Source organism: Salarias fasciatus, chromosome 4, assembly GCF_902148845.1.
Source record: "Salarias fasciatus chromosome 4, fSalaFa1.1, whole genome shotgun sequence".
Classification (NCBI taxonomy): Eukaryota; Metazoa; Chordata; class Actinopteri; order Blenniiformes; family Blenniidae; genus Salarias; species Salarias fasciatus.
The window spans coordinates 18879252-18905090 of record NC_043748.1 but is presented as its reverse complement, the minus strand read 5'-3'; the positions used below and the strand labels follow the sequence as shown (position 1 = coordinate 18905090).

General features: G+C 44.8%; 1 protein-coding gene across 4 annotated transcripts in view; it reads left to right on the top strand.

The window, feature by feature from the left end:
* Nucleotides 1–24370: 24370 nt before the first annotated feature.
* The window catches only part of nfixb (nuclear factor I/Xb), a 159192-nt gene continuing 157723 nt past the window's right edge, over nt 24371–25839 (top strand). For 3 of the 4 annotated variants that reach the window (XM_030089893.1, XM_030089890.1, XM_030089888.1), the window contains exon 1: nt 24371–25100. In XM_030089893.1, coding sequence (XP_029945753.1) covers nt 25098–25100 — 3 coding nt within the window. In that variant the 5' untranslated portion in view covers nt 24371–25097. The remainder of the gene's footprint in view (nt 25101–25839) is intronic. The other variant, XM_030089906.1, reaches the window with a different exon arrangement.

Below are 25839 nucleotides of genomic sequence, written 5' to 3'. Positions count from 1 at the left end.
CTGCAGACAATCCCTCATCTGTTCCTGCTGATTTGGAGAAGTGCCTGTAATTTCTAAAGCACACTCCAGTTATTTAGCACAGTACGGCCACGATCATCAGAAACTCCCTCCAGATGCCGCCGATACACAAAAGATTATGAGAGGATGATTAACACATGATAAAGTTTAAAAGTGCCCCTCCGTGACCCCCGGGGTGATTACAGCAACTCCTCCAGAATCCACACATGTGGGGAGCCGGACGCCGGCTGGCCCGGCCGCTGGAAACGTCTGGCAGGACGGGAACTATTCATCCACTCCGAGTGGAGCGCGGTTAGAGGAGAGAAAGAACTAGAAAATGAAGGAATTCACATGGTGAGAATGGAGCCTTGTGCACAAAAAACGCATAAAATGTTTGTTTTTTTTTTTTTTTTTGATAAGGTGAAGAAGATCCCTATTTTACCAATATAGAAATAAATATATGCAATAAACCGGTGTCAAACCGTCTTAGAAGTCTTCACAGCGATATATTAAGAAAGGAAAGCAGAATAAATGTAGGAAGTTTGAAGGTCTGCTGCAGAGCAGACATATAGATCTCCTGTCTGTGGCGTGAATTTTGAGAAAAATCTTTAGATAAAGAAGTTTTACCAACAACAGCTTTGTTAATGAAATAAAACCAGAGAGGTTTTCTGCACACATAAAGCCAGGACCAGTTTATCAGGGAATGCAAGAGGAAAGTTGTTGTAAAACCTTGAAAAATCGTCAAACATGAGCTTTACAAACTGCTGTAGTTCTGCGGAATTTGATTCTTATGTAACGATAACGAGTGACTGATAAGAACTTGATTGAATGGATTTTTTCCTGAGCCTGGATCATTCTACAAAAACCATAGTTCGGAGTTTCTGAACAAATAGACGGTGATTTTCTCTCCTAAAATCAGGTGTAGTGAATGTCCGAGTGAATCGGGGCCCATTTATACGTCACTGAAAAGACACATTTTTGAGATCAGCTTCCCCAGACTTCGTTTTCAGAACGTCGATGTTTAAACGTGAAACTTTTCCAAAACAAAAATGAAAAAAACTACACATTTTCCCCTCGAAACTTCAGAAAAGGTTCGACAGATTCTGGAGGTCAGGTCTGGACTGAACCAACGGGATGAAGGATGAGGACATCCGGAGGACGAGGTTGAGGGGAGACTCACAGAAGACAGATGATGTTGGAAGAAGGAGATCTGCTGCAGCAGCATTTAACAGGAAACTGCCCCAAAAGAGAAGGAGGGAAAAAACCCCACTTCTTTAACTTTTCCTTCGACTGTTTATGTTAAAACTTTATTCCCACAGTTAAAGTCACACCCGACGTTAATAAATGTCCTTTTGATTGGATTCCTGCTCACTTCTAATTTCTCGCAGGTACCTAAAGGGTGTGTGCGCCAGCGCGTGATGAGGAGGCCGTCAGGCCGATGCGATTGGTGGAAAGAGGAAAAAGAAAAACGGAGCGAGAGATGGATGAGTCGGGGAGGGGATGGTCTGAGAGCAGACAGAGAGGGAGGTAAAACTGAAAGCAGATGGCAGAGCTGGCACCTGTCTTCCACTAAAATCTGTTTGGAGCCGTTTTCCACATGTCTTTTTTTTTTTTTTTTTCCTTAAAAAAGCCAATTCTGTGGATTTTGCCAAAAATTGTAAAAAAAAAAAAAAAAAAAAAGACACTCAGGTTTTAACCCTTTGTGACCAGGCCCTCCCTTTTTTTTTTAGCTCTCCAGTCATAATGGGATGTCCCCCCCAACACACACACACACACACACACACACACACACACACACACACACACACACTCTTCCTCACTCTCACCCGGGCCTTGTAAGCAAACAGAGGGGGCATTCAGAACAGGAGAGAGTCTCATTTAAAGCGTTAATCTGAGGGCCGCATGCTGCACAACACACACACACACACACACACACACACACACTCTGAAGCGCTAAACATGGCATGTATTTGGCAAGTGATGGACTCTGTTCCAGGTGGCTGCCTGTATAAGTTGGGATCAGTTCGAACCTCTTAGGTCACCAGACTGTGTGTGTGACTGTGTGTGTGTGTGTGTGTGTGTCTGTGTGTGTTTTAAGCCTTAATTCATCACATTAGTGCCAAAGCATTTGCTATATTTTCAAATATTATGCTTTCATTCCCTGTAGATTGGGTTTAGTCTGCCTTTCCAGCACAAATTAAAGGAAAGTTTTTTCTGTATCACAGCATGATTTCAAAGTACTTTAAGAGTTGAATGTCAGGATTTTAGCAAACTAGATGTAGAAGAAAATCAGTGTAATTAACCTTTAATGGGACATTTATTGAGACATTATTAAAATTTACTGTCCTTTAAGCCTCTTTCTTTGTCGTTTAAAAATCAGAAGAAACTGTAATTTGTTATATATAATCTGTGAGAGTTCTTCTGTGAAACTCATCGAAATGACACACTTTGCAACCTATAGTCTTCAGAAAAGGCTTAAAATGTAACAAGAAAATCTGTTTTTAAAGATTTAATATTTTACAAGGTACAGATATGTTTTTTTGTTTCTGAAAATAAGCTGAAAGTGTCATTAACTCATAATATTGTAAGAAGGAAAAATATGGAAGCTGTTTCATCTCCTTCACTCCACAAACGGTTTTAACGAACTTTATCGTATAACTGCAGGTGACCTGATTCAGCTTAGATTCATATTTAACCTTTTTCACATCCTGATATTTGATCATGAAACTGAAGTGTTTTAGTTAAAAGCTTAATTTGGGGAGTCTTACAATGAATGAATGTTTTTTTCTGTAACTGTTAGAGGTGGCAAAGTGTTAAGACTATTTCAGGGACAAAGCCTTTTTTATTCTCCCAAGGGGAAACAAAAAAAAAATCTGTGATGAAGGTTTGTAGTTTTTCAGCGTAAGTACAAAATAGAAAAAAAAAAGATTTATTAACTTAGAAAATTCAGCTTAGATCTAGAAGTGTTAAGATTCTTAAAATTGTAATTTTATAGATTACAATACAGATCTTCACTTTTTTCCATTATCAATTCAGTTTTCATGCTTTTTAGGTTTATCACACTTTTTATGTTTCATTCTTAATTTTTAGCTTGTATGTCATGGAAGTTAAAAGTTCTCAATATAAGACTAGAGGGCGGTCACTGAAGTCGCAATAAAACTTAGAATAGATGGACATATTTTGTTTCTATAATTTGAGGAGAAAAAAACTGTCCTAACATTATTTTAAATGCATCTGTAGTTGTAATTAATAAAATATAAAATGTTTCTCTTAAATATAAAAGAGCAAAAACTTTAACAAGAAATTATTCTATAAATTAGCAAATAAGCTAAATTACAGTACTTGAAAAGTCAAAAATAGAACTGAAAGCCTATTAAGTAATGACATTATTAATATAACATAATATAATAAGTGTCTTACAAGAACTTGAAAATGCGTTAATATGAAACAATTGGTTAAAAGTGAATTATGTTTCAGATCATTAACAACGAGGTGAAAGCTAAAAATGTTAAAAACATGTCAGAATTTAACAAAATGCACAGCTGGAAAATTATGTTAGAAGTAAATATAGAGGAAGTCTGCAGTAATCAATGAGATGAACAAAAATAGGTACAGATGGAGCAAACATGAAGTTATTGTGTCAAAGATTTAATGGCTCTTCTCTTCGGTGTGTGTGTGTGTGTGTGTGTGTGTGTCAGTCGGTTCATTCAGGGCGGTGATCAGAGGAGAGATTTCAGTCTGAACTTTATCACATCCAGAGAGGGAAAAGAAGAACTTCAGCCTGTTTTAGGAGCAGAACACTGAACCTCGGAGACGCTTTTCACCAGCAGCACAGAGCCCAGAGTCTCCTGTACGTTCCGATTTGCTACGCAACACAAATCCTCTTTGTTTACATCCCGTTTTGGATCCGAACTCGGCTGAGCAGGAATCACAAAAGCAGGCTGCGAGGTGCCAGAGTGAGACGAGCGAGGGCCGACGCGTCCGAGGAAACGTCCGCAGTTCACACCTCCGACGTTAAAGCTGAGTCGAATTAGAGGCCGTCAACATTTCCACCCTGTGAGACATCGCGCGGGAATTAAATCACATTAAGCTTTCGTTTTATTTACCCGGAGTAAACACACCATTTGTAAATTGTAGTTTCAATCATTTGATTGTTGAGACAAGTTCGGAGCCTGTAAACACGAGTTGAGACAGAAGGATTCAGAAACACTGGAGTTAAAACTCCCCACAGCTCCCTACAGTTCAGACGATGTGCTCTTTAGATCAACTCTGTGTTTTTGTGAAAATAATGGTAACCTTGGCAAACATCGGGCCCGAATCCCCCCCGGACTGTTAATGGATCCCACTGCTGTTTCGTACCGACTCTAAAGCTTCAAACTTGGAAAATGTCAAATAAAATCACCTCCATCTCCAGAACGGTGGACCCGGCTAATTCCCGAGGCTGCGGCTTCTCGCTGCAGTTTCCTAATGAACCCTAAGTGTCTTTGTGCTTCTCGTAAAAGACGTGAAGGCGGTCATGTGCTCTTCTTGCAGCGCAGCCTTCCTTTTATTCTTCCACTCAGTCACTGCACCAGACCAATGCATTCAACGCCACCGTTAGCACGTTTCGCTAGCAGCGTTGTTAGCTGCATTGTTAGCAGCTTCGTTAGCGTCTCGCTACAAGGAGATGCTATGAGGGGCGCGGTTTGGTTTTGTTGAGATTTACTTGGTTTTTGCGATTCAGGTATCGGACTGAGGCCCCATTTACATGAAGTTTCAAGTGGAAAACGTAAAACCTCTGCTGCGTTTTGCCGTTCTGTTTACGTCACGACCGTGCTCAGATTTGCTGAAAATGCAACTTTGTGAAAATGCTCCAATGACCTAGAGAGATGGTCTGAATGCTGAGAACTGTTCACGAGCAGATACATGTGCAGGAAATAGTTCTTCTGCACACACAGTACGTGAGTAGGAGCAAAGTGAGAGATTTTACAGTTGCACGTATTTTTCTTTAAAATGTCCGACTTATCTGAGTTTAATACAAGGAGTGGTCTAAAAACTTGCTTTTTAAAGTTATTGGTTCCCGTTCTTCTCATTCGGGCCACTGTGGATTAAAGTGGACTGTATGTAGAGCTGGAAAGACTTCAACACAACAGTTGTTCTTTGAGTTTGTGTCTCTCTGAGCGACGCCTTAGATCGATCGTGCTCCTCCTGGTTTCCTCTGATGGCTTCAGCCGCTGATTGATAAAGTGGTTTGATTAATGGGTTTTGCAGAAGTTAGAAATACAGTTCTGGATTTGGGTAATTTTGCATTAAATCTATTTAAATGTATAACAGATTAGTAGATGAGTCCAATCTGACGGACAGGATGAACTTTGCCAGCTGTGAGATACTGATATTAACGGCGATATTTATTTGGCACTTGGGTATCTGTAGTCTTCTTTTTTCCCCCACTTGAGTCAGTATTATGTGGTGAATCAATTTATGTGATTAAGATTTCTACACAGACCTAGGAATGTGTCTACATTAAAGATCATTTGTAGAACTTGACCAGTATGAAAGAGCCTTCAGTAGTTTTGATTCCAGCTAAATGGTGCAATAGTGCAGTTCTTTCATTCAAATGTCAGGTTTTCCACATTTTGTTTCAGGATAGTACAATAATTGTGTCCCTTTGTTGCGATGAAACAAAAACTGACTTCGAGTTTGGCTGATTTATAGATTATAATGCGATTCTTTACCGGTTCCCACTTGACATCAGATTGCGCTGCTTGACTCCTGAATTGAAACGAGCTCGACATCCCTGACATTGAAGACAGTAGACTGATGGGTTTTTCAAAGTTGAACAGAGTCGCATTCTGGGCTGAGGAGTTTGCATGTTCTCCCCGTGAGTGTATAAACTCCCGCTGCCTCCAACAGGTCAAAGGAATACTTTTAACTTTAATACGCAGTTCTTATCTTGAATTTCTGCAGCTGTGTGTCTTTCTGTGAAGAACTGAAAGCCTTTTGGAGAATGTTTTGGGTTAAAACATTTTTCTTCACAGTCTCGGTGAACAGAACTGCAGCTGTCAGAATTACATTTATATGTGAGGAACGGAGTCACGGCGAGGCTGGAGTTTGCATGTTCTCCATGTGCGCCAGTTTCCTCCCCACAGTCTCGGCTCAGACGCTGCTCTCTCTCTCTCTCTCTCTCTGAGGCCGGATCAATCAGCCTGACTTCTTCCACCACACCAGTAGAGTGTGCCAGAGGACCCACGTCTCGTCCGGCTTCACTCCTCGCCCTGCAGCTCAGACTCGCCACATTCAGCCTTTAACTAAGACAAAGGCTGCAGTGAGCCGCGGCACACACACCTGTCAGAGGCTGTTGTCACCCGTGCCTCTCAACTCCCACCAGAACTTTTTATAAGCTGAAAATAGCTCCTTTCCTCCCCTCATGCTCGCTGCTTCTCTCTCTCTCTCTTTTCTCTTTTTCTTTTTTTCCACGGGAACCACAAATTGTGTCCAGATTTTCACACATAGTAACTTAGTGTTTTGGGCTATTTGGAACTGAAACAATTACAAACAAACCTGTGTTCCGCCCCGTCTCGGCTAATGGACGTGACTCGAGAAGACAAGAAAATCAAACCTTCCCCGTTCCTCCCCTCGGGTTATTTTAGATTGCGGGCTCGTTTTCTAATTACGGCGGCCGTTCCCCCAGCATGCTGTGCATGTTTCGCAGCAATTTTCTAGCTTTAATGAAACTCTGTGCACACCACTGCACAGAAGGGGGGGGGGGGGGGGGGGGGGGGGGGAACATGCTGGAGATCATTTCTGATTTGCTGACCTCTGACAGTGTTTCTCTGTTGTGTTTGGAGATGATGAATTGTTTGTGTGTGTGTGTGTGTGTGTGTGTTTTCAGGTAGAAGAGAGATCCGACAGGCCGGGGTTTACGTTGCCGGGCCGCCACTGCCCCGCGCAACTTCTGCAGCCTCTTGCGAGTGCTGGCAGTGCCCAGAGGTTGTTGCCATGCAACTCAATGTGGCACACACACACACACACACACACACACTCTCACACACACATGCACACAGTCGCAAGCGCCCAACAATGGTCTGCTTTATGAGGTGCCCGCTGATGCCATGGTAACCTCCTCGTTCTGGGCAAGACGGGCAGAGCGGTGTGCCAAAAAAATGCCATGGTCCCTCTTTTTTTTTTTTCCCCTCTTTCTGGAACCACGTTGCCCAGAAACCTTTTGAAACTTAATAAGTGAAAGCAGTGCGCAGACAAATTACGGCAGGGCTGTGTGTGTGTATGTGTGTATGTGAGTCCTTGTGGGGTCCGAAATAAAGGATCCTGCTCCGGTCTATATGAATTTGAGGGTTTTGTCGAACTGTTGCTGGTTTGGGAGTGAATTTAAAACGGAGAAATCCCACAAGGACAGTTCCTCAAGATGCTTTTATTCTGCTGAAGGCATCAGCCTGATTGCAAACGAACCCAGTGGAACTCATGTCGGAGGGCAGAAACTGAAATTTGAGGTTCCAAGTCAGACAGGAATGAGAAAATGATTAGTCGCAGAGTTCAGATGTCAGATCCGACCGACGTCTCTCGGCTGAAAACGTATTTGAGTGCGGCAATGAAGGCAATTATGTCAAGAGAAAGGCCCATAAAGGAAGCAAAGCGTGTGTTGCACTGATTACACACTGATCCTACCGGGACGCGTTTTTGAAGGTAAAAACACGTTTTAAGGTCGTATTAAGGTCAGGGGTGGGAAACCAGCAGCTACAGCTGAGTTCAGAGGGAAATGACAGGAAATTCTCTCGTTCTGGGACCTGAAAACCAGCGGCAGCCTGACAGGTCTGACCCCCCTCCTGGAGCCACAAATGTTTTTCTCACTTTACATGTCCCTCAGTGTGAAGATGTGATGCTGGGGTTTTAACTTAAGCTATTTTTTTTTTTTACCAATAGGCATATTAAGTCTTTTAATTGTTTGACCTCTGCTAGGAATTTTACCCAGTTTACCAAGGCAAGTTTCACAACAAATGAATCACGGAAATGTCTGAAATCTGAGCCGCGGCGGGCAGAATTACCAAAATATTTCCTTATGTATCATCTCCAGCTTCTTTCCGAGAAACCCAGGAGGAAACTGTTGAATTTCCTCTTAAATTTAGTTTCAATTTCATAGCCTCAGTACGTGGGTTTCTTGCCGTAGTTGTCCACCGTGGAGGAGGAGGAGGTTGTTGGAAGGAAGCGTTCATAGCAGCGTCGCTCTTTGATCCTTCGCCATCGGCTCTTCCTGTCATTAAAAAGCAGAATTCACCTGGAATTGTTCACCCAGGGTTTAAACCGTTGTGAGAAAGGTTAGTTTTACCCTACTTGGTAACGTCTTGTTGCAATAGAAATACATTGTGCATTTCAGGATATTTGGCATTTTTGCTTATATTTTTCCTGATAATCTTTTCTAGTGGTTCACGTTGTAGATTAAGATTAAGTTTAGGGTTCCAAAACTAAAGGTTACAGTTGAACTCAGTGTGAAACAGCAGGAAACTCATTTTGTGGGGCCTGAAAACTGTAAGCATTCCCCATTGTGTTATCTTCTCTACCTCCTGGGGTGAAAAACATGCAGGCCACACACCAGGGTTAGAGGTCAGGGGTTAAGGGTTAAGTTAGTGTCAAGGTGTAGTTGAAGGTCTGGGGTCACAACTGCATTATGGTTAGATGCGAGAGCGAGGATTACAGCAATGGATAAACTTTACAGAGAAATGACTGCAAACCTGTGTATCAGTGTTTTATTGTGCTCCTCTGCTGGTTTTAAAGTCTATTAGAAAGAAACACATGAGGAGATATTAACCTGAGCTGTTGACAGTGGGTTTCAAAGTGTTAAAAACTAATAGTTACAGTTGAGTTTAGAGTGAAGCCACAACATTTTGCATCTGTTTCAGTGTTAAGTTGTTCTTTTGCAGCTGAAGTCACAAGCAGGCTTGATGTTAGGAGCTTGTTGTGAAGATATTACTGTAACAGAAAGACTATAATCCTCATCGCACACTGACACATCGGCATGGATCATACTGAGGTCGAGAGTCAGGTTACAGTAGTAGGTATTGTTGAGATTGCAGTATGAATAATGAAAGTTAACATAAGTCAAAGTCATCATCATGGCTTGACTTCAGGAACAGAGCTCATGAAGTTGTGATCTTCGTCGTCTGCAGCCACGTTTGTGATCGACGAGCTCGATGCGGGGTCGGCAGGTGAAGGTCTGGTGCCGCCGTCTCACAATTCTTCCTCCTGGACAGTGGTTTGGTGGGTGTCCTTCAGAGAGGGAGCAGCCCTGTAGACGATGTGCTGACAGTCTGAAGTCAGTGTGGGTCACCTGACGTGTGAGAACGATGGAGGAAACTGGATTTTTTCACATTTCCTGTCTGTCAATGAGTGATAAAATGATCAGAAATGCAGAATGGATTCAACTTGTGCCTCGCGGTGTTTGCGGACAGGTGACGTTGAATCAGAAAACACGGTGAGGTGCAGGTTGAGGAGTTTTCAGCCTGTTGAGGAGGAGGAGGAGGAGGAGGAGGAGGAGGAAGAGGGAAGCATGCTGCAGCGACACGACGCCGGCCTTCTTTTCCGCAGAGGAAAGACTGAATGTGTGTAGAGTCGTCACTCTGCTGGCAGAAAGATTTCAGGTGAGGCTGGCGCGGTCGGCACTGGACGTGTGCTAATACGAGTGGTGTGTGTGTGAGAGTGTGTGAGCGGCTTCACAGGGGACCGTGAGCGGGGTTCTCTCCTTCCATTTCAACATTACCGGGGGTCATCCAGGCACAGCGCCCAGTCCGTGCGCTTTTTAAGCCCCGCTGAGGCCTGGTGAGAGTAAAAACGGGACCGAATCATGACTGGAAGCTAACGATGGATGGAGGCGGAGAGATGGAGGAGGTGGGGGAGGAGGGGGTCACTCAGTAAGAGTGCTTTTAAAGGGAACCCTTGCCAAGCGTGGCCCGCGGAGCAGTCCACCGTGCCATAACCTGCCCAGTAATTGCCACTCGTCCCCGGTCGTCCGCCACGCATGTAAAACACCGAGAGACGCTCGGCGTGGGACCGCCGCTCGGGAACACGCGGCTGGTCGACGGCGCCCTCCTCCACCCGTTAATGAAGCCATACATAAACATACAGGTCCGCGTCGTCGAGCCGCGCTCCGCTTTCATTCCCCCTCCCGGAGACAGACGGATAAATAAAGACAGCGCCATGTGCCGGCCGGCGGACGGGCGGAGCCGGGATCGCACTGATCAAATAGATACAACGCATCAGATAAACTCCGCCGTTCCATCGGATTGAGCACAAAACTCAAACAAAAGGCCAAGCCCCATTCCGCTCTCAGACCTTTCTTTTTATTCTGCATAATAGGCGTGACTAAATAAAATCCACAATAATGCCGTCCTCATGTGAAATGACTAACTGTTTATACCAGGGAAGAAAATGACTTTCGTTTTGTTTTTGCTCCGTTCATCAGCAACAGATTTCCCTCTGGTTTGCATGAAGGCAGCGCGGCGGAGAGGAACGCCTGCCGACGTGAGCCGCCACGCACAGGAAGGGTCTCAGGATAAACTGTTTTTTTATATATATGTAGTCAGGTGGCTGCAGTAAAACTAAATATATAATTGTAAAGTTTCCTCCAGGTGAATACAGAATATTTGCGAAACAAATTTAGCTCCTAAAAACCAAACTCTGTCAGAAAATGGCTTTTTTTTTTTTTTAATTAATAATATTCCTCTTAGAATTGAATCATTTTAAATAAAATGTCACGACCGGCTTCCTTCTTGCTTTGAACTCTCTGATCAAACTATTGAAATGCCACCGCGTCCATTCATTATTCATCGTTTTTTTTTTAACTGACTTTCACAGAATGCAGAAGCTAATTCCAGCTAACTGTGGCCGAAGGCAGCCAGGCCAACACACTCGCTCACATTCACATCTACAGGGAACCATCAGGCGCATGTTGTTGTTTTTTTTTTTTTTTTAATCTTTTAAACTGGAATACCCAGATCCAGACCTGGGCTCAAACCGGGGACCGTCTGGCTCTGAGAAAAGTGTTGTAACCGCTACACCACCGAGCAGGAAGCCCATAATAATAAAGCAGATGAGAATTAAACACTGCAGCGTCCCCATTCTATGACTGTTATATATTTATATGGGGTTTGCATTGACTTGTATATCATTATTCATAAAGACTGTATATTATTTTACTCATTGAAATACTTTGTTAAATCCAGAGGGAAATGAAAATTAAATAAGTAATATTACATATCAAGATGTTCAAGGCTTTAGTGTGACTAATATAAGCATAGACCGAATGAAATTGACAGAAAACTCAGGAAACACGATTTAAAAAGCAGGTTTTTATACATTATTCTATTTACATTAAACTGCTGGTCTTGTATATATTTTCCCTCCCTGTTCACTGCCACAACACGTGCAGTTTCTCCAATGTGGAACTAAAAAAGGAGCATCTTTTCTCATATTTTCATGTGATAATGTGATTTATTTTTTTTCCTTCTCCTGTCGCCTCCCGCTGCCCCCCAGGGGAGTCCCACCCCAAACCACTGGTTTAACTGATACCACATTAGAGCTGGCTGAGATCGGATGCTAATGAAGGCGTATATACATAACCAGCAGCGGCGGCTGTGTTCTGACCTGCCGTGCTGGTGTCCAATGGAAGCCCTTCAGTAACCTGGCTCGCACTTCTGAGCTTGGCCCGCGGCCTCCTGGAACGTGTATATCAGCGCCGAGCACAGCAGAGAGGAAAGCGCTGCCTCCGACCGACAACGTGCGCCGTAAATACTCAGAAACACGCCCGTGGCGCGGGGACGTACAGTAGGAAGCGTGCGCGCTCGCCGCCGTGCGGCGCGGGCACCTCCAGCGTCCCGGTGGCTCGGCGCGTCGGCACATGGCAGCCGGAGCTTGTTGGACCGGCGAGGCGAGAGGCACAGCTGCTTGGAGAGGGTCTCCGTGGCATTTCTGTGTCTGTGGTCCCTACTCCCTCCAAACACACACACACACACACACACACACACACACCAGAGCATACATACAGTATATACCCACACATACACACACCCTCTCCATCACTCACGCCGCAGCAGCATCCCCGGTAACAGATAGCTCCTGATTGGCGACTCCGTCCCCGTTTCCTTCCCCTCACTGACTGTGTGCCGTTGTGTATATATTTATATATTTACCAGCAGTCCCGGGACGAGGATTCTGGCGAGGGCCGAGAGGCGGTGTGTGGAAAATGGCGTGGGAGAGGCAGAGTGACCCCGGGCTCAGGTGGCAGCTGTGTTATGACTTCTCTGCCAGGTCATGGTGGATGGTAGGATGGATGCTCCCCGTCTCTCCCTCATCCTGTACCCATCAGCGTGTCTGCTTGCTGTTCACGTGCTTTGCTTGTGTGTGTGTGTGTTTGTGTGTGTGTGTGTGTGTGACATCTCTCTTCACTCTTGCTCTCGGTCGTTGGATCAGATCTGTGTTTGTCGTTCGGGCTGCATGTTTCCTCGTATCGTGTTCAGACACTCGCTGTGTTTGGTGCTCAAGGCCGATGGGAATCAGATTCTTTGCGGTTTACTTTCTGCAGGTGGAACAAACTGAGCACCCTTTTTGAGATTTATATCTTGGAATGTGTGTGTAAACCTTAGCGGCGCCGCTTTCCCTCACATGCACTCAGTTTCTCCTCCTAAATTCTAATTACAAGATAATTTGGGTGATTGACTTCATCAGAGAGATCTGGGGCTCATCCCCCAGGATGAGGGTTTTTAATTAAAACCTGTTTTTTCCACCAGAGGATATGATTCTGAATTTTATTAAGGCCACGATACAGTTTTAAGGCAGATATGTTGGTTTTCCTATTTTTAATGGTTTGTGATGATTTTATGTATTTTTTCTTTTTACCTGTGACGTGGATCTCTTGCTTCCACTAATATTCTTTAAGCTTTGATTTGTGAATGGAGTTTGACATTGTTGTGCTCGTGACCTTCAGCTTTCCTCGACGACACACACACACACACACACACACGTCGACGGCTCGGATGAGATCAGAGAGCTAATTTATTCCAGATCTCTCATATTGACAACATCAATCACGCCGTCCTCCTGGTAGCTGTTGCTTTATTATTTCCTCTCATGTGGCGGTTTGGTGTTGATCACAGCGGCGTCTCGAGGCCTGACACAGTTTGCAAACCCGGGGGTTCCTCTCAGCTCCAGCCTGCTGCGCTCGCCGCTATGTAGGGCAGAGCTGGGTCCTCCGCCTGGGTGGGAATTAGGGGTGGGGGTGGTGGGGGGGAGGGCGGAGGAGAGAGGGAGGGGGTGGCGAGGGACGGCAGCCAGCACTGGGGCCCCATGCAGGGATGCAGGAGATGGAGAGTCGGGAGGAAGGGGGTGTATGGTGGATGGCGGGGGGGGGGGGGGCAGGGTGCTCCGGGGGCAGGGAGAGGGGCACAAGCTGGGCACGGCTGGCAAAATGAGCATTCCCTCCGTCTGTGGCCGTCTCGGCTCTGCGATACACAAACCCCAGGATTCCCGGAGAGGCTTTGTCCAGCCTCATTTAAACTCCACTGTGGCTGGAAACGCTCGAACCCCCTCCTCCATGAAGGTGTTTGAGAAGAGTATCGCTTCAAGCAGCTGACGCACTCACAGAGACTGCTCAGAGTCACAGATTAGCTTAACGCTCTGTTTTTTACTTGCTGGCATCACCAATCAAATTGAGTCTGAATCTGGGCTTGTGTCTTTTCTGAGTTGAGTTTGCATGTTCTTCCCTGTGCTTGTGCGGTTTTCTCCGTCTTTACCATGCTTAGTGTTTTTGTTTTCCCTTTTTTGACAGCTACTAACAAAAGAATTGATATGAAGGTCAGAATGGCATCAAATAGAAGGAAGAGATTTCATTTATCATGTCTCACTGCAGATGAACCAGCAGAACAAATGATGGTAAACAGGGTAGCTTATTTACTCACTTCCATCTACCTGCCAAGCCACCAAAAGTGGACAAATTTCAAAGAAAACATTTATTTTTTTTTTATTTTTTTAAAAGAGTTTGTAAAAACATGTTAAATTAAAATGGCTACGGGAGAAGTTTGGGTGGAGAAGTCTGAGTTTGGATGGATGAACCGTTTCTTGAGCCGTAGCTTGGTTACAGCAGGTACAGAACGTGGCATTACGAGTCCTGCTTTACTCAGCTTGAACATGGATGGTGTGCAGCTGTGAGCTCAGGTGGCAGAGCGGGAAGTCGTCCAATCTCAGGGTAACTGGTTTGATTCTCATCTCAGCCTGTCTGTGTGTCAAAGTGTCTCTGGCAGAGACATAAAACTCCAAGTTGTCACCCAGTGGCGTTCACCTTCATGTGGTGTGAGTGTGTCTGAATACGACTGGTCAGGTCTGGGATCAACTCCAGACCACAGAAAGTGGAACTGAATGCAGGTGTCCAACCCTGAGTCTTGAGGACTCCTTCATTTAGCAACAAGGCATCAAACCCATGTGGGGCAGGGACCGTCAGGACCAGGACTGGAAGATGGCTGCACAGATTTGTAGATGTTGAGGATTTCTTACGTTTTTTTTGTGAAAGACAAGTCATGTCTGTCATAATGATGAGCTGAAGCTGCAGATTTTGCAACCCTTTGCCTCCGTTGGATCTTTAGGATCCTCAGGCCCCATTTGCACGACGACGGTGCTCCAAGCAACTGAAAATGCAACTTTTTGAAAAAGATCTGACTCCGTGTCTACATGGAAACCCAAAAAATTTCTGGAACATAAAACCAAAAACGACACATAAGGATCAAAAGTTACCAACCTAAAGAGGTGGCTGGTGCAAATGACTTCAATAATAAATCACCAGTTGTACGAAGAATCACTGAAAGATTGACAGAATTAAGTGAAATCTTTGCACAAAAGGAACAAACCCCAAAGTTGATTTTGATATCTGAGCCCTCGGCCGGCGCTGCATCGAAAACAAAACCCATCATGCGGTTTGAATCCCAGGTCGTCAGTTCATCCACCAGTCAAAGTCAGAAGTCAATCACGCGAAGACGAAACCGGATCCGGACGAGACGCCGTCCTCTTCGGATGTGAAGTCATTCAGGATGGACGGAGATGAAGGACGAGTCCTGCGATCTGTTGACTTTACAGCTTTAACTCCAACATGGCCTCACTTCCACGTCCAAACATGTTTCATTCATGTTTAACAATGTTCTGGCGTGTTTCTCAGAGTCTTGCTTCTTTCAGTTAGATGCTGCCAGGCCACATCTGAGTCGGATTAAAAACTGGATCCTGACGTCAATTTATTTGACTCATTTGCTAAATTTAACTGTTAAAGCTAATTTAAAGCATTTTGTTTACAAAACTGTTCCACTACAACGCAAAAACATAATGTAAAAAGTCAAAATAGGCTTAAAATTTGCTGTTTAATGAAGTTAAAAACATCGGTTTCTCAAATATTAGATTTGAAACTAATCATTTAAGTTATTTAATACATTCTCAGTGTCGTGTGTGTTGAAGTGCTTTTATTTTTAAGTGGAATCAACTTCCTGTGAGTAGAAGAGAAGGAGATCAAAGAGATTTACTGCCACCAATAAGCCAGAACCCATTTTTGTTTGATTAAATCTGGAATTTTGGATGTTTTCAAACGTTGATGGAAGTCAGCTGCGTTTGGATGGTTCTGTTAGGGAATCCCAACATACTGTGGGAAAGAAAAAAAAAAAGAAAGACGTGAGGTGTGCAAGTCTTGTCTGTGATGAGAAACACCTTCTTTTTCCCCTCTTCCTCTTCCTCCCATCTTTTTTTCTCTCTCTCTCTCTCTCCGTCCCCAGACAGACCCTCCCATCAGAGCCCATTTCCCTCCGTCTGGCTTGTCCCCTTCCTTTTCACCCAGATGACCTCGCCACCGCCCCGTTCCTTCTGTCTGTCTGGCTCTCTTCTTTACCCAGATGCCCAGATCCTCCCCGCCCTCCACCACCCACCACCCACCACCACCCCTCCCCAACCCACTGCTACCCACCACTGCCCGATCCATACATCCCTCCTCCATCCTCACGTCCGGGTTCGTCTGATCTCTTCGCCTCTATCTGTTTTCTGACCGTGTTTCTTGCTTTGACCCCCCCCCCCCGCCCCCCTTCCTCTCAGTCTCTGGTTTTCCTCTCCCTGCTGCACAGATGCCTGGCTCGGTTCGCAACAGCTGTCTCGCCATGTGCCGCTACCAAGTGTTGCCTCCGACGGCAGGGCCGAGCGGCGGTGGTTTGCGGGTGGAGGGCGCAGAGTGGATTAGTCATGAATATTCATGCTCTCTTGGATGAACCACCAAACAGGAAGGGGGAAAAAAATGGTACCACAAAGGAAAGGAGACCCCACCCATTAACAAAAAAAAACAACAACCAGGGGGAAGGGAGGTGAGGAGGCACGGGGTTATGGGGTGCGAGTGAGGTCGAAGAGAGGGAGGAAGGAGGAAACGGCGAGGATGGATAGAAAGACTCCGGGAGACGTGATGGATGGAAAAGTATGGGAAAGGCAGGCAGACGGAGAGCGAGGGGAGGGGGATCAGACTGAATGGCAAGGATCCATAAAATGATACCCCCCCACCACACACACACACACACACACACACACACACACTCTCTTTCCCCCGTACCACCTCCCCTTAGAGGTGTGAAAGAGGAAGCACAGCCAGCGGAGGGCAGGAGAGGATGCAGTAGGAGGAGGGAAAAAAAAAAAAGGAGCGGATGTCGGACTTTTAGCAAACAATACGGGAACATTTTGTTCTTTGCTCACTTTGCTCGAAATCTCATGCAGCAGTTTCATGTGTGTGTGGGAAAAGTCGCAAAGAATATTTGCAACGTCGATATTAATGAAGCAGTGAGGAGGACGTACATGTTGGGCTGTCTATCCAGAAATAATCAGATTCTTAACGTTTCCATGAAACCCATGAAGTATCTGCACATTCTTTCTTTTTCCTGCTTCTTTTCTGTGTTAAATCCGCTGATCAAAAGTCATCACATGTATTGCATCATGAGGTTTTGTATTCAATCAGATTCAATGACAGTCTGGTAAATCGCCCTTACTTTGCTACATAAAAAACAAAAAAGACAGCTTGAAACGGCTTCCCTATGCACCAAAGAAAACATAAAGAAATCCTCAGATATTGTTTATGTTGTCTGATTTGTGCACTGCAATAAAACAGCCCGTTTTCTCATCTGCAGGCAGCTTGACATAAACAATTTACAAATTTTGCCAATTAGAATGGAAAACTTGTAGTTTCCCTGATTTTCCACAATATAGAAACATATTCAAGGATTATTGGCAGCAGGTTTTTACTGAGTTGAGGAAAAAAAAACATTTCATTCTGAGAATGTATGTATTGAAAGCTGGTTAGACAAGTGGGTCAATGCATCTCCTGAGGCTGCCGGTTCAGATGCAGCTCCGGTTTAAAACAGGTCGACTCGATTCCATACATCTGAGGAATGAGCTCTACACTTTCTAGACGGATCAGTAAATTATCAGTGACTTTTACACATTGGAGGTATAGAATAAGTTTAGGAAATCTTTGTCGTCAGGGATCAGATTGACTTATTGAGTTCAGGCACGCAGCCCGACTGTCTTGAGGTGTAATGATGGACGCAGCGGACACAACACTGTCAATACAGAAAGGCAGGACTGGAATCACAGAGGGGTATGTCAACGGATCGTTGGAAGATGTTTGGCCCTGGGAACTGTCTGGCTGTCAACTCTAAAACTACCAGATCCAGGAGAATATGGACGGGGAGACATGATTCTTATCGTTCATCTACTGGAACTACTTACTTCAGACATGGTGTGCCTGCACAGTGGCAGCATTGCAGACAAGTTTCACCCGTTTCTACAGAAACAGAGTTGGAGCATTCTCAAAAAGGCTGCACCTTTGGAGCCGTTTTCAAAAAGTTGCATTTTCATGTTGTCATGTAAACAGGGCTTCACACTGCGAGGGGCTTTAGCATCCGTTTTACCATCTACTCATTTAAACTCCAGTGTGAAACAAACAAAAGGTCTCTTTAGGTTGTTTATATGGTGTATGTAATGTCTGTAACTTCTAAAAATCAAATGTTTTTACTTTAATCTAGCAAAACAGCAGCTGTTTGACCGTCTCTCTCGTCTTTATCCTGCATTGTCACTAGATTATTCCCATCACTACACCGAATAAGGGCTGCAAAGTGGTGCTGTGGTTAGCAGTTAGCACAACTGTCTCACTTTGAGACTGCTGGAGTGCGATGCTTTGGGTTTTTCTGTGCAGAGTTTGCATGTTTGTTCTTGGCTTTTCTCCATTTTCTACATTGACTTCCCCCAGTCCAGAAACCTGGAGGTTATTAGTACATCTTAAACATCTGTCTCAGGAGTTTCTGGAAAAGTAACAATAACCTGGGTTCAGACCAGTTCAGGCGCAGAAGAAACAGATGAACATGTGAGAAACCTGAATAACCCCAACCGGCGAAGGACTGAGGGGTGAAACGTGTCTCCGGGGGGGATCGGGGCTGTGGGGGCTTCGTCAAGCAGAGGAAGAAGAAAAGGACGGCCAGAGAGGGGAAAGAGGAGATAGGAGATAGACGGCTGGGGTGAGGGGCAGCAGATCTGAGCGGACCCAGGCTCTAGTGGCTCTTCCTCGCCCTTTCATGGAGAGCCAGGAAAGGAGATTATAGCAGCCGCGCTTTCTCCTATGTGTGGATTGGGCTGGAGGGGAGCAAGGTGGGGGGTGCCTACCTCCCCCACTTCTTCGCTCAGACGACAACGACGACGACGCTCTGCGCCGGTACCGGCTGGACCCGAACCAGAGCGAATCACGACGCTCGGCGTCTCCCTGCCGGAGGGAGGAGAGTGTGCTCCGATCGCCACGATGACAACCGGCCGGCGATTCGATAGAGAGTCACACAAAGGAGGGAGAAGTTTGGTGCTTTGTAATGCATCACAACAAGAGGGCTTTTGAAGGGCGCTGTGGGGCGCCCGACACTCCACCGGCACTTCGCTCCAACACGCTGCCTTTTGTTGTGTCACTTCTGAGCCTCTGGAGAGCTGCGACTCGCCCAGGAATCCACAGATTTGGATGTGTGTGTGTGTGTGTGAAAGGTGTTAACTGGAGTGCAGTGGCGAGCCACACACATCTCTCTCTTCTTTTCCCATACACACACACAAACGGTGAGTTAATCAGACCTATAAACCCTTCTTGCCGGTAGAAGATAAGCGGCGCGCTGGTAGCTCTGCCCTCCTGAGAGCAGCACTCCTCTAGCGCTGCCGTGGAGCCGCCTGATAAGGCAGGGGAGTGTGGGATACCCTGACAGATTCTCACACACACACACACACACACACACACACACACACACACACACACACACACACACACACACACAGCCGCTCGGCATCAGTTAGCCAGATCCTCTCCCGGGCCAATCGGCGGACGCCGGCGCCCGGGGCTCCGCCAATCGCCGGCCTCCATCAGGTGTTGCTAATCTCAGCGCTCAGCCTGCAGGTGGAGGCGCCGACGCACTTTGTGTGCTAATGCAGCCCGGCGCGCGAGGAGGGAGGTGGCACTTTGATAAAAATGTGATCACAGAGTGCACGCACACACACACACACGCGCACACACACACACACACACACACACACACACACACAGCTTTATTTTTACATTAAGAGAATCCATCCTGTAAAAATCCAGCATCAGAAATCCCATCAATTAAAGAAGAAAAAACCCTTTCCCAGTCAGTAAACACTTCTATATTTGATGTTGTGATTTCAGTCTAATCCTTCTTAACACTGAGGTTTTTTTTTTTCTTTTTCGACCTTGATGTACAAAGGAGCCTGCACTCTCTCTCAAGGGTCTTTAGGTAATTAAGTACCATTTCTAAACTCGACTAATTAAAACACCAACCTGCATTTCAAAGGCCTCCGGGGACTTCCTTTACCTTCTCGCATGAATCGGTATATGATGAAACATTTCAATATCAAACCATGTGAAAAAGTCTGGTAGGTAAAGGAATCTATAGAATTAATATCAAAAGCACAGCTTTTTCCCAGGTTTACTGGGAATTCTGAAAGATGGTTTAATCCACCACCTCACTCACTGCCAAGCTGTAGATGCTTTTATTGTAAAACAAATATGTTTTATATTCATCAAAAAGTGACTATTGGCAGTTTATTTTGGGATTAAAGCAACATATGTGCGATTCCAAATCTATTTTTGTCCATTTAGAAAAGTCTTATTTTCTAACTAATGGGAGATGCAGTGTTTAGTCTCCATAAGTGTGTGTTACCTCTGTGAGGATGCTTTTTTGGTATATTTTTGTGCATTCACACTTCATATTGTAGTGACCTGAAGTGTTTTTACTGATATTGTGATATTCTTCAAAACCTTTTTCCTGTCAAATATCAGGGGAAAATTTTTACTCCTTCACATTTCTCCAAAAGTGACAAATTGACTCAGCATGTGTCCTTTTTCATGAGAGATGGGTTGTATTTGTAAAATCATGTTTTTGACCTATACTAGAATAAAAAACAGCAGAAAAACATCCATGTGCATTTAAAAACAATGAAACGTGACACTGTGCTATTTGTGATAAAATAATGTTCTTTTTCAATACTTTTTTGGGTACATTTATGCTTTTTTCTGTAGTTTAAGTAGTAAGAGAAATGTGTTTTTCTTTAGACTTCATATTGTTACCCTCTTAATAAGCATTTTCGTGACCTCTTTTCCACAGTCAGTAACGATAGTGGTTTACCTGCATGCACCTGTCCTGAGTGTCGGTGGTGATTTTCTTCTTCTTACCATTTTGCTCGTTAACTTTCCAACCTCTCAGGACTCTTTTCAGTTCTGCAGCAGCAGCAGTGGGCTACATCCAGCCAGCCTCCAGTCACCTTCCTCAGAGTTGGCGCAGGTCAAATGCGTCTTAATTCAAACCCCGTCCGAAAAAAAAAGAAAGGAAAAAAAAAAAAAACCTGTGGAGAATGGCCGGTTCCACTGGCCGTGCCAAGGTCAGCATTCCTCGACAGGCCGTTGCCTAGTGGAACTTTTGTCTCACAGTTTATGTAAACCTCCCGGGAGAGATGGTATATAGGAGCGGGAGCTGGGGAGAAACCAAAGAAAATGACTTTTTTTTTTTTTTTTACTCTCTTTCTTTTTTTTTTCCACAAGTGAGCGCAAACTCGTGGTTTGCAGGAACACAGACCTGAGAGGCTGCGCAGGTCGGGTTTGTTGTTTCTCTGATTTTTTTTTTTTTTTTTTAGTTTCTCTCGGTGTCGTTTGACACACAGCTATAACAAAAGGTTGCCTGCTAAATCCCGGGCGTCGTTTGAGGTGTTTGAGAGGTGTTCTCATGGGCCATGGCCCAGATCTGTGTCAACTATTGCGTCTTTTTGTTGTGGAAACTTTTCACCGGCAATTTTAACAAGCGCCCCGAGTGTGTTTGACTGTGCAGTCTAATAATACCCCAACACCCAGCTCTTCAAATTCTCCCCCAAAAAAAGCCAGACGCACGTCCAACAAGCATTTCAGTTTTATTCTCTTTAGAATAAACCTGAATGTGCGCGCTTTTACGCACGGCGACGCGCAGGATTAAGTTCAAGAGAAGTCAGATGAAGTAAATGAAGTAAGATGTTTTCAGGTCAAACTAGAGGTCAAGTTAAAAAAACAAATCAAACGAACCACGCACAGCAGACACGAGAAGCGTGTGTCATTACGCTCAGAGTCACGTCCACGCGTTTTATTTCCCCTTTTACGCGTCAAGTTTGGGTCATCAAACGTGCGCTTCACGGCTGAATTTCACAGGGCCTCCTCAAGAATGAGTACTCTGAGCAATTTCTGCAGAAAATAAAAATGGCGTTTTCAGAGCGGCCAATAACTGAGTGGAATAAAAGTGAATAAAAAACCGCCTCACATATAACAAATCGAGGCCTGGAGCAGATTTCTTTGGCAGCTGTGCTGAAAGCGGCGCTTTTCCTGCAGGCCCGGCTCACTGGAAAAGGCCACACACACGCACACTCACTCACTCACACACATTAATATTTACAGCCTTAATAATTAATCACTCTTATTTACAGGATGAAAAATTTAAATTGGCAATGCACAGGGGAAACCCCACTGTTTCTAATTTATTACAGGAATAAAAAAAAATGGACGTGATTGGTAATTTTGCACATGGTGATGCTTGTGTGGCCTTTAGAGAAGAAACAATTCCACAAAAATAATCTCGTCACATTTATTGATGTTTTTGTACATTTTCATCAGACCTCAATCTCAAAATCAATTTTTGGGCTTCAAATTAAACGATTCAGGCCTCAACTTTTTTTTTTAAGTTGAGATTTTTGTTTGCACTTGCAAACCCAACTGAAATAATTTATTCCCCTACAACAAAAATCTGAGGGTTCCATTTATCTATTATCAAAAACATGTTTTTAAAATGTGTTTGCATTGGCTTAATGTGTTAAAATAAAACAGGAACAACAATCCTGGATCCACTGATGATGAGTTCACCTAAAATTAGGATACAATAGAACCTGATTTTAGAAGATTATAGGTGTGCTTTTTTCCTAAAAAGAAAATGAAAACATCACATATAGTTTCTGAATAAATGAAATAACCAAAACTGCATTTTTTTTTAAACTCTTTTGAAATTCGAACCTGGTTCAAATGAACTCAATGTCAATATTGAGAATCACGTTACTCTACATTTATCTACTTCAACAAATCTTACAATTATATATTTTAGTTTGAATGTTTTTTTTAAGAAAATAAAAATGCTGGAATGTTACAGACGGTCATAATTCTGTGATTCAGATTTTTAATCAATAACTTATGTGTCACAGACACTAAAATGTGTTTTCGTATTCCTTTGATTCAAATCTTTGAGTAAATTCTGTGCAATTTTTCTGTATTTCTCTGTGAAAATCTTTCTAATTAATGTGAAAATGGAGAGATTTCCCTGCTCCGGTGTCTGTTTAAGCCTGAGCCCATCAGCTTTTTATTTGTCTGTTTGTGAAGTGATAAAGTTGAACCAACACAGGCTCAACTGGCAGCCGGACGGATCCATTTATTTTGTCACCGCTTGTAGATTTCCTTCTTTTTTTTTTTTTTAATTACGTGACGTGTGCAGTTGCGCACTTCCGTCAAAAAAAATCTGCTTTCCCCATAAAAGGTCAAAAGCTCTGGTTTGGTAATTTATTCACAAACAGGCCAATCTCTCTCTCTCTCTCTCTCTCTCTCTCTCTCTCTCTCTCTCCCTCTCCACTGAAGGCGTGTCTGCTGAAATTCCCCCTGAATTTCCAGGCCTAATTGGATATTTGTGGTGAATAAATATTGGGTTCATATTCCAGCCAGAAGTCATGCACCTGCGCTGTCTGACCTATCTGTTTCGAACTTCTGCTCCAGCTTGATTGCTTTGTCCGCCACTAAATAAACACTGGGCCATCTGAATGGAACAAGACAGATTGGTTTTAAATACATAATTTGGATTTGGGTTTATGATTATGAGCCATTAGGCCTGCATGCAGTCGAGTCCTTCGCTGTGCGTAAAACACCGGAATGACTCAAATCTTGTCGACATATATGATGTTTCCACTAAAGGGCTGGCATGTAAGAGGGCTGACTCATGTTTTTAAGAGCCAAATAAAGCATGATGTGAGGGTTGACCTCTTTTTGTGCACATCATGGACAAACTATATGCTTCTTGTTAAAAACTGATCTTTTAGAATTTTCCTTAAAATGCGTAAAAATGAAAAATATATAGAGATTTAAAGAAGTGTGGGTTTTTGGTCGGCATTTCTTATGGGGCCATAATTTAATCACTCCAGAAGCATATTTCGGTTCCATGATAACCTGCTGCCTCCCCCCCTCCGCTCCCTCCCGCCCTCTCCCGTCGGCCCCGGGCTGCCCCGATACACTGTTGCCGGTGAGAGCTACTAATCCCCCGCGTCCACGGTTTACTGTGAGCCCGTATTTAATTCCTCTAAACCCCCAGCTGCCGCCCTGGTTACTCACTGAACACGACAGACTGTGAACCGCTCTGGTTATTAATAATTCACCAGCAGCACCTCCCGCTCCTCCGCGTCTCCGGCCGCGGCCGCGCAGGACACTGCACGTCCCCCTCGACCGGCGCGTGTGTGCGCGCAAAAACCCACGCGCTGTACGCTTCTTTTTCTTTCTTTTTTTTTTCTCCCCCACCTCCCGCATGTTTCTTTAATTGTTTTATTTCAGGGGGGACGCGGTGCTTCTCCCAGTCAGTCTTTTCCCACCAAAGTCTTTTTCCAGTCTCTCTTCGCACCAACTCTCTGGTGCTGTGACAGTCGCCGCGCGCCCCGCACGCGGACTTTTTTAGGCGCCCCGCTCCACGCGCAACTTTCTCCGGACACTTGAGGAACAGGTGGTGGTGGTGGTGGTGGTGGAGGAGGAGAAGGAGGGAGGAGGAGGAGGACCTGGGGCCGGTTTGGTGAAATATACACACATCAGCGGAAAAGCCGGAGCATGCACCACGAGGGAAAAGCGCGCGCCGCTCCGTCGTCGTCGTCGTCCCCGCTCTGCAGGAGCAACAGCTGATCCGGAGAGCGCGCGGGCGGGAGAGTTCGGGCTACTTACTGTCGGTGCACAGCCAGAGGCTCGCGCTCTGCCACGCGGGTTTCAGACGGTGACTGCGTCGCCGGCGGATCGGTGGACGTTACCGGTACCGGAGGAGGAGGCGGAGGGGGACAGATTGCGAGACGCGCACCGCCGGACGCGCTCAGCCTCGAAACCGCTGCTTTTGTTTTTTGTTTGCTTTCTTGTTTTCATGGAAATATCTGGAGTTGAGACGGAGCGTAAACAGCGCGCGTAAAGACGTCGGGGAAACAGACGGCTTGGATTACTCCGCTGCGCTCCGCGCCCGCCTCGACTGTGGAGAGTTGACTGCAAATCCACTCCGTCCAAAAAAGAAAGAAAAAAAGAAAAGAGAAAGCAATGTTTACCGGGCAACAGGCCGTGTTTTAGGGCTCTTTTGCTTCCGGTACAAGGCCCGACTGAGCAAGAAACCGAGCAGTTTTCTCTCTCCCACACACTTTTTTTTTTTTTTTTTGGAAGCCGAACTTTTCAGAGTGGAAAATGGGTCTTTGAGACTGTTGGCACTCTTCCTCACACCACAATGGTACGTGCTATGCAAACCAATCATTTGCTCATTTGTGCAGTCAGCTTTCACCTTCATTGTTCATATCTTAATGATAACTTTACTGCGAGCTTCACTTTCTTACTCTTGTGTGTGTGTGTGTGTGTGTGTGTGAGAGTGTGTGTGTGTTTACTGTGTGAGAGTCAGCACTGCAGAGTGTGTGTGTGTGCGCCAAGTCCCTCCACCTACCTGAGCGTGTCTGCTGTCACATTCAGGCTAATTGTGATGTTATGCTTATTTTTAAATATGGGAGGATTGCTTCTGTGTAATGCATTCAGCGATGCTCCTTCAAGGAAAAAATACAAATGTAATAGTTACACAACATGTTGCCAGTCCCCCCCCCCCCCACCCCCCCAACCTGCTGGCCAAATCAGTGTCCGGCCCTCCTCGGTCCAGCAGCAGGAACATGACTCCTCACTTCGCTGTGGTCTCTGATGTGGGCCAGTCTGACGCTATTTATAGCCACATATATGATACGCGCTATCGCCTATCATTCAGTGTAAGCAGCTAATAAAGAAGCGTCACGCAGTGTGTAAAGGTTACGCAAAAGAGGCCCCCACAGCTTGAAGTCTAACATTGAGGGAAAGTTTAGGAGAGTTTTGGAAACTTGGCAAAAAGAAAATGGAATGTTTTTTTAAGTGTTTGATTTGTGCGTAATTACGCACAGTGGTTTTCTTTTTTTTTTTTTTTTAACTAATACCTTCATTAGGCAGGTGATTTA